This window comes from Nymphaea colorata, chromosome 11, assembly GCF_008831285.2.
Source record: "Nymphaea colorata isolate Beijing-Zhang1983 chromosome 11, ASM883128v2, whole genome shotgun sequence".
Classification (NCBI taxonomy): domain Eukaryota; kingdom Viridiplantae; phylum Streptophyta; class Magnoliopsida; order Nymphaeales; family Nymphaeaceae; genus Nymphaea; species Nymphaea colorata.
The window spans coordinates 4,027,167-4,035,824 of record NC_045148.1 but is presented as its reverse complement, the minus strand read 5'-3'; the positions used below and the strand labels follow the sequence as shown (position 1 = coordinate 4,035,824).

At 39.3% G+C, this 8,658-nt stretch overlaps 1 protein-coding gene across 3 annotated transcripts; it reads left to right on the top strand.

The window, feature by feature from the left end:
• The first annotated feature begins 3,549 nt into the window (after positions 1 to 3,549).
• Positions 3,550 to 7,460, top strand: LOC116263798 (transcription factor MAMYB). Of its 3 annotated transcripts, XM_050080403.1 has the most exons (4): positions 3,550 to 3,838; positions 3,943 to 4,154; positions 4,266 to 4,558; positions 6,274 to 7,460. In XM_050080403.1, the coding sequence occupies exons 3-4, from the start codon at positions 4,541 to 4,543 to the stop codon at positions 7,195 to 7,197; spliced, it is 942 nt and encodes a 313-aa protein (XP_049936360.1). In that variant the 5' UTR covers positions 3,550 to 3,838; positions 3,943 to 4,154; positions 4,266 to 4,540; the 3' UTR covers positions 7,198 to 7,460. The 3 variants fall into 3 exon arrangements, with proteins under 3 accessions (XP_049936360.1, XP_031499439.1, XP_031499438.1); XM_031643579.2 differs by lacking the exon at positions 4,266 to 4,558 and having other exon boundaries at positions 3,552 to 3,838; XM_031643578.2 differs by lacking the exons at positions 3,943 to 4,154; positions 4,266 to 4,558 and having other exon boundaries at positions 3,554 to 3,838.
• The last annotated feature ends 1,198 nt before the right edge of the window (positions 7,461 to 8,658 follow it).

Here is an 8,658-nt window from a genome sequence, read left to right as displayed (position 1 = left end):
GTTTGCTTTTTTACATGCCTTCACATTTGTATTCTTCGGGTGTGTGTGTGTGTATATATATATATCCCCTCCATATCCTTTTTAATTTGCAACTCTGGAGCATTTTGAGGGGAAAATGACTGAACTGGAATGCAAAACAAGTGTAGGATAGAGCAAGAGTACACTCTTTTTCATAGGGTTGTTAGCTGGCCTTTTGGGCAGCCTATTGGTCGTTTCCTTGGTCCACAGGTAATTAATTTTATGTTGGGAACCTTCTCCTTTTCATCTTCTAGGCTTCTAGCTGATGACTTTTTCTCCTAATATATGTCAATTGAAAAACAAAATGCCTTTTCAAAGTTTGTCCACGGTAGGTCACTTTCCCCTTCACATTGTGAGTCATGCTTATCATTTTTCTACACATAATTGCAAATTGACATAATCTTGTTTCATCATATGACTACTTCTACATAACACAAACCTAAAAAATTAAGTTACTATATATTTATATAGACACACTCTCTCTCATATATATAGTGTATAATCAATGTGGCCCAACTTTCTTTAGTCCACCTGTTCATGAAGGTACATGAAGTGGGTATCCATGATAGTCCATGAGAAGGCAGACATACTAGGCTTTCTTTGGGTGGGCACCAGTTACCTTCCCTATATCTATGCATGTATGTGTATATGTGTGTGTGGGTTCCTGTTATTTTGGCTACCCTTGTCTTTTATCCCCAAACATTGTTTCCACGCTGTCTTTAAACACTGTATTTGTCGCATACATGATTGGGAAGTTTTTGCTGATTAATGAGTTTAAGAAGCACATCAGACCCAAAGTTATCCTTGCAAATGAGATTGGAGTGACATTAGTAGATATAGGCAGCACTGAAGAGATAAATGAGTCAATTTAGGAGCTAGATGGTGCTTGCACTTTGAAGGCCAAATCTTTTCAAAGGAAGGTTTTTAAAGCTTCTTGAGGTCATTCACAATGATCTACATAACAAGAACTGAGATGGATTGCTGGTGATCTTGTAAATGTTGGATTTGTAGTTTGAGGTGGATACACCAAAATGCTAGATTTGTAATTGTAAATTTTGTATGTATTAATACATTCGGATGTGTCAAAATCTTATTTTAATGACATTGATCTCTATATAACCAGGAAAAATTTTATATTTTTAGTGTCTTTACCTTTTTATGCAATAAATTTTCGCAGTCGCACAAGGTCTTTAGTGTCGTTCCCAAATTGCCATCAAATGTCAATAGTGGTGTATACACTACAAAATAAACCAATAGTGACATGCAAAAAATGTCAGTAAAAATGCCAAAACCGTCATTAATACCTTTAGTAGCAGCTTACACCTACGTTGAATGTCACTAAAGGGCCTTTAGTGGTGCTTGAAGCTGACGTTTCATAAATGCCACTGAAAGAACTTCAAGGACAAAAAATCAATCACAAACCATACATTATAATGCACTTGTTGTGTGCCATAGTAATTTAATACTAACTTTGGGAGGATGCCACTGAAAGTGCCTTGGATGACTTCTTGTAAAAAGGCCTACAATGGCACAACTGAAGCGTCACTGAAAACCTTTTATCAGCATGTACAGACTGTCGTAGAATGCAACTATGATATTTGAGAACTGTACCACAAACTGTTATTACCATCTCAATGCACCACAAACCACATTCAGTGGCACATTCTGAATGCCACTAAAAATCATATATCTATAGTTAAAAAGAAACTGAGATTCAAGCTTCTAGGAAAGCCTTTGCATTGCCAGAAGAGGGACTCCTCTAGATCAGAAATTGTCAGAGAATGTGACAGCACCAAATCAAAAAATCAAAGAAGCTGCATTGCAAGAATGGTCTCAGCTACCTCAGCAGAAGGTCCAGTGTGCAAAATTGAAAGATTTTCTGCAGAACATTGACATCTCACTGACAGCCCTTGCTATGTGAACTAACTTACTCCCTAGATTAGCAGCAGTACCTCTTCCTCCTTGAAGAGGTTGCAGCTACAGAAGCCATTTCCTATGGTTAGATGCAAGCCAAATGTGATCAACATCGCACCATTAATCGTTGCTCACTCAAGATCTGCTCTAGAAGAATAGTCTCATGAAACGGACCAAGGCCATTCAACATAACTATGGGACACTAAATGACCATCCTTCCACTAACCTTGAGACCAACCGCTGCAACTTCCTTCCACTTGTTTCAACACGGGACACCTTGATGCAAGATATTCCCTCAACGTTGGCTAATCTTCCATGCCGATGCCCACATCCATCCGGATTCTGCATTCTCTTAGTGCCACAGGCTTCTGTCTGAGCATGAAGCAATACACCTCCCTGCAGTAACCCCAAATCCAGATGTTACCAATACTTCCAAATGGTCACCTGAAAAGACACTCTGGTTAAGCCGAGTTGAAGTTACTTATAGAACCACAAGAAATCAGCCTATTTAAAGTGGCGAATCTCCGTGTCTCAAAGAGGCATAATATAGCTGGTCAAGTAGGCAAGTGTATAGAAGGCACAATGTTGGTTCGATTTCCATGACACACTACTCCCCTTCCCGAGACTATAAACGGTGGGATCAGAGTCTTTAGTTAATGTGTGTACCATACACCACTTAGGTCTTGATGCAGCTTAGGACCCCATAAACGTGGAAAACTTTTTTTTTTTTTTTTGGGTGGGGGATTCTGTTTCGGGTGATGGGTTGTAAAGCTCCTCCTCACCAAAAAAGTAGACAGTCTTCCTATATAGACCAAATAAACAAACAAATTAGCCCTTGAAATACACTTTTTCCACCCTACCTCCTCATTTTCGTACTCCTGGATTTAGCCTCGCCCATTTGCTATTAGGGTTGGGAGGCACGGCCTTAATAGGGGCCGACACCATAGTTGGCTGACTCGTCGAGTTGGCTCAGGAATCACCCGAGTCAACTCGGATCACTAGAAAACCTGGTAGGGTTGCGCCAACTCGCCCCTGACTCAGCCCGATTCAGTCCTAACTCGCTTGATTCAAGTTCTTTTAAAACTTGATCGAGTAGAAAAGTTAACTCACTGAGTTGCCTAGTCAACTCGCTGACCTGATCATCAACCAATCTGAGTTTGAGTAACAAGTTTGGCAACTATGGCCAGGGCTTTAAGCCTTTCCGAGACTGAGCTCTTTGTATGATCCAGTAAGAGAAGGCCATCAACACTAGTGCCCTGCCCTAATTATGCACGTTGCCTATCCTTCCCCCATGAAATTCATATGATTAATCAAGCGACGTCATCCTGATTAAATAAATGAAATAATTTTTCTTTGTAAGATTTTTAGAAATTAATCTCTAATTCACCCACTAATTCTATTCTGATATGGTTGATATAAACTTTAAGGGGCGTCACCATTTCTTATTGTTTTATTTTAAGTAAGCCTACTTCAGCCACCGGATGGGGTTTAGATAACGGGAATATATGTGTACCATCCCATTTTCATCTCTCACTGTTGTGGGTATTTTTGTGGTAATATATAAACTAAAACTGTTTTAAATGATAAAAATAGATTCAGTTTGTTCGTAACTATTGCTCATCGATGACCAAAGAAGTTGAGCCAACTTTCTTGAGAACATAGTTTTCTTAACACGCATTTTTGTCTGAAAAACAAAATATTGGATGTGGAAAAATAAAAAGGGTTCCGTTCTTGTTAGGAAAACAAGTCTCCACGGGGCTGCCCATCAGAGTATCTCTTAATGCAGGAACTGCTGCTCTCTTTCTCGCGATCTTCGAGCGTGTGCTAATTTCTTCTTTCAAGTTACGATCAGCTTCGTATTGATCAGTTCTCCTTGCAGACCTGACTCTGGTTGCATCCGTTCAAGGTCAGTTGATACAATTCTGAAAGCCTAGATTTCATGATTTTCCTCCCGGTGATGCAATTCAGATCTTGCATTGTTGAATTCTTCTCCATCCTTCTCTTGAGAAGGTGGGAGTTTGGCAGTTGGCTATCCATTCTGGTTTCGGTGGACTGACCAGGAGATGGCGGATTCTTGCTTTTGAATTGTGGATTTCCCCTGAACGTTGATCCTGTTAGCTGAATTTTTAAGCGGCGGCATTATTGGCGCACGAGCGTTTGTGTCTTGTGATTACCCTTAGTGCTTGGAAAACCAAATGGATACCTGACCGGCCGATGCTGCGGTTATTGCTTCATTTTCTTTGTTTTCTTTTTTCTCTTGGTTTTCTTGACCTTTTAATTATGCTGAGGTTTCTGCCGTTTTTTGTTTTCCGTGGCTTCCTTTGGGTGCGCAGTAACTGTTTGTTCATTTGCTCGAATGAGTAGATGTCACTGCCTGGAGTTTGTGTGACTTGCGAGGCTTCAATAGTCTTTGTTCGGGGTGAAGGTTTTGTTTTGCTTGGGATTAAAAGTAATTCTGCACAAATTTTAATTATTAAACTGCATAGAGAAAGTTCATCTATGGAAGAGTAATTGCAGGCTAGCAAGTTGTCCGGTCATGGAGCTTTCCAGAATGAGTTAAAATCTGGACTTTCAAACGTGAAGCTGCATCGTGCTTCTTTTTGTCTTGATGCACAAGTGCAGTAAGGTTGTTTCATCATTGTATAATCTGCAATGATTTAGCCTAGTGCTTCTCATTCTTTTTGGCATTCTTGTTTGTGTGGAATAGCATTTATTCATGTGAATGCATCGGTTACACAACCTGTGATGTTTGTGGTAACTATTTATTTAATACATGCTCAATCAATTTTCCTGATCGTACATTTATATGTTCATGTGTATCCCAGTGACTAAAAATCTGAAGGTCATGAATGCTGCAGTTATTGTTTTTTTGTGATCATGCAGCATGTACACTTCTCTTATCATGCGAGGGAGAGTGTGCAGAAATTTTGGGTACTGGCTAGTAGCATTGTCATTGATTTTGTAATATTTTTAAAATATTGCAATAAATTTTCCAAAAATAAATTAATCAGTTTAGATATGTTCAAAATAGAGCGTGAGCTTTTGAGGAGGTTTTTCAACAAAAAGTTACCATTTTGTTTAGTATTTTCAACTTTTTTAGTTATTTTAAAATCTTGATAAGTATTTTGAACTTTAGTCAATGATTTTGTGAGGCAATTAGTACAAAACTCATAAATTTTTTTATTATTTTAATATATTTTTGACCTTTTTTTTTAATTCCCAATTTTTTTCTGAGAGAAACAAGACTTTCTAATTAATAACTTAATACCTGGGGAAAACCTCATGGATAAAGCCCAAGAACAATATATGTGGAAATGGGTAGTAGTTTCAGTTGAATAACTTTCTGTGTGCGTGTGTGTGTTTGGGAGGGTGGGGGGTGGGGTTGAGAGAGAGAGAGAGAGAGAGAGAGAGCATTCCAAATTTAAAAGAAAAGTCACTTGCGATGATTTCAGTCTATGTAGTTATTTGGAGTCTTGGTTCAACCTCATAATTAAAATTTAAGTCCTGCTAAATACCTGACTTTGGTGTAAACTAGGTTCTAGGTGAAAACCTGGTTCTACGTTTATGGCAGCAAAGAGGTAGGTGTTTAATATATACTTGGTTTAGAAATAACTATTGGAAACAACTAAGGAGAAGAAGGGAGAGCTAGTTTTCTTTTGGACCCCCTCTCTCTCACGTCTTCACTCTTCACCCTCCTTTTTCTGCCTCTATGGCTAGCCATGGTGGTGGCATAACCCCTTTTTTGGCGTTTCAGTTTTTTCATGGTAGCTGGAGTTTTTCCCCTTTTTTCTTATTACACTTTTTATGCTTCAGCTGGTTTTTGCCACCCACAAGTGATGAAATGTGTTGGCTGGGTATCCTGGACATGAACAGCTCTGGCCGGTCTATTTCCCTAACAACGGTTGGCTGGAAAAAATGCCATCCCTCTTTTTAATTTTTGTTTTACCTGCAAGGAAAAATTCATGTCCTTGCCAAACCTGTTTCCTCTTTCAGGGCAAAATCTAGTTTCTGTAAAACTTAATTTTGCCCCATTATCGTCTGAAAGGACTTCTCTCTTTTTTCCAGATCTGCAAGTGCTTAAAACAGTATGATTTATTAAAACTTATCACAAGAAAAAAGTTCAGAAAACAAGAAAAATGTTCTGGGCCTTCAAGGAAGAAGATCCTAGTTTTATCCTTTTATTTTGTCAGTACTTATAGATGGTCTCCTTCCATGTTGAGATAGCTTGGCGAGCACCATTTTTACCCAACGAAAAATTCTTGACTTCTCTAGATGCTAAGTACATGCCAATTTGGGTAAATATGTGTCACAAGCATGACGTTCGCTCTGTCCCCTTTGCAGGGAAAGAAAGCAGAAATACAGAGGAAGCAAATGGACTATGTGGAGGATGAAAGTGGGCCAAGATTCTTACCCCTGTCCTCTGCAAAGATCTGCCCTTCAAATTTTGCCACTCGAAGAGTTGGAAAAATGCACCTTATCCTCTGCTCTACTTCTTCCCTCCTCCTCCTTGCTCTTTCCTTTCTTCCTAGTCTTCCTGGTGATTCTGCTGCTCGTTTCCTTCTTCTTTGGATGGCCTTATCCCTCTTTGTTGGTCCTTTTGCCCCACTCTCCCTCACTGGAGGTGATGTAGCAGTTGGCCAGGGCGAGACTTTGCCAGAGGAGGTTGATAATGATGCTATGCAGCCAGAGGAGGTTGTTAATCCGAGGAAGAGATCTGTACGCCAAAGGAAACCTAGTATTGACCCTCCCTTTGCACCCTCATTGTCTTTGTCTACATCAATCGAGCCAGATTCGTCAAAAATTGATGAAAAGCAGCAGTCAGAAGATAAGGAAGATAAGCCAGAGATGGAGTGGACAATGGAGGATTTCGAGTTGTTGAAGAAGTTGGTGGCAAGGAATCCTGTTGGAGTGCCTGGCCGTTGGGAGCTTATTGCAGAGCCTTTTAGAGGAAGGCATCATCTAGAAAATGTGATTGCAGCTGCAAAATCACTTGCAATGGTGAAGCCTGGTCCTGATGGTGATTCGTTTGCAGTGTTCCTGAGGCAGAGGAAGAAGGAGGAGGGTAATAAGGTCGAGAATAGCAACATGAGCTGGAGCAATGCTGAGGATGTGGCATTGCTGAATGCACTCAAAGCATTTCCAAAGGATACTCCTATGCGATGGGAGAAAATCGCTGAGTCAGTGCCTGGAAAGTCGAAGGCAAGCTGCATGAAAAGATTCAATGAGTTGAAAAGGAATTACCGCAGCTCAAAGGAGTCCTCTTGAATATGATATCTTTGGGCTATTCTCGGTTCATATTTTCAATAGAGGAGCAGCCTAACAAGTGACCTTTCTCTTCGTTTTCATTGTTCCAGAAGTTGGGTATAATTCCTGGTGGTTAAGTCTCCTATTTTTGCTTCTTATGTGTTTTTTTCTTTTGGATTGACCTTGACATTATATTTGATAGAGATCCTGATTGAAACACGAGGAAGACTAGGTTGGACTTGATTTCTTATATTGATACTGGAGAATTGTATCATCATTCATCAGATTCATGAATTCATTTGTATTCAGTTGATAAAAGATGAACTAAACTAATGTTTTAACTTGACTTTCAGAATCAAGAACGTTCATATGTTTTAATATCAGTTAATTAGTTCATGGCTGTGGGTTCTTGATGTTGCAACACGTGTTCAAATCCTTTCTAGTTGCTGACTAATAGTTGGGTTTGAGAAGGCATCTTGAGTCTGAAGTGCCTCTGTGGTTGAACACGTTTTTTGGTTAGTTGGATTCATTGCAATGCCAACAAAGGATTGAAGTTTCTAATTGAAGCTCTACTGGATCAGAGGACCTAGATAACTTTTAATGCAGGCATATTTGGTTGATAGATGATTTTGGAAGGTTCCCAAAGAACAGCAGTTGCGGCTTGGCAGAGCTGCTATAGAAGCTTGAATTGCAGAAGTTTGGCTCCTCTGAGCTTCTGCTATCGTTGCTGCTCCGGCTGGTTGCTTTCCTCAGATACAAAGTAGCATCATTTGGTCATCAAAATAGATCTGATGGTCCAGTTGCATCTAATTGCAACAATAACATCGATAACTAGAGAAAACTAGATACTTCTCAAAAGACTTTATCCACCATGTTGCAAATCAAGTTATATCATCTCTGGCCTTTCTTCTGGCTGGGATAAAGCGTCTAGTATCATGAGTATAACCCGATTGGACAAATTAGTTCACTTAATGGCAATAATCCTTTTCCAGCCAAACATGCCATTGTGTGAAAACGGGTGCAATTAACCACCAATATTATATTTGACAGCATCGCGATGTCATTGAAGTCTAATCCATATTGATTTCAAGTAAAAGGGTAGGATGTGATATTGATGGAAACTGATGAAAAATAAGTGTCGAGAGTGCAGAATATGAGGCAACTCATGTTACTGACTTTATCATTTTCACGGACCCGGAAACCTAAAGGTTGTGTTTGTTAAAAGCACGTCATATGTTTGGATTTTTGCTTTCTGTAGTTCGAAGAAAATAAGTAGATGCATTGCATAAGAAAAACAGGTATTTCACATTCTGTCTTTCCGCAGTTTTCGAAAGAACTGATTTATAAGCCAAAATCATTCTAAAAGTTCTGTTTTCACTATTTGTCATGTCTAGAACAAGAAATAATTAAATTTTCACAGAAGTTTTTTCTGAAAAATATCAATTTCTAACCCACTGTCAAGATTTCAGATTCTGGAATTAC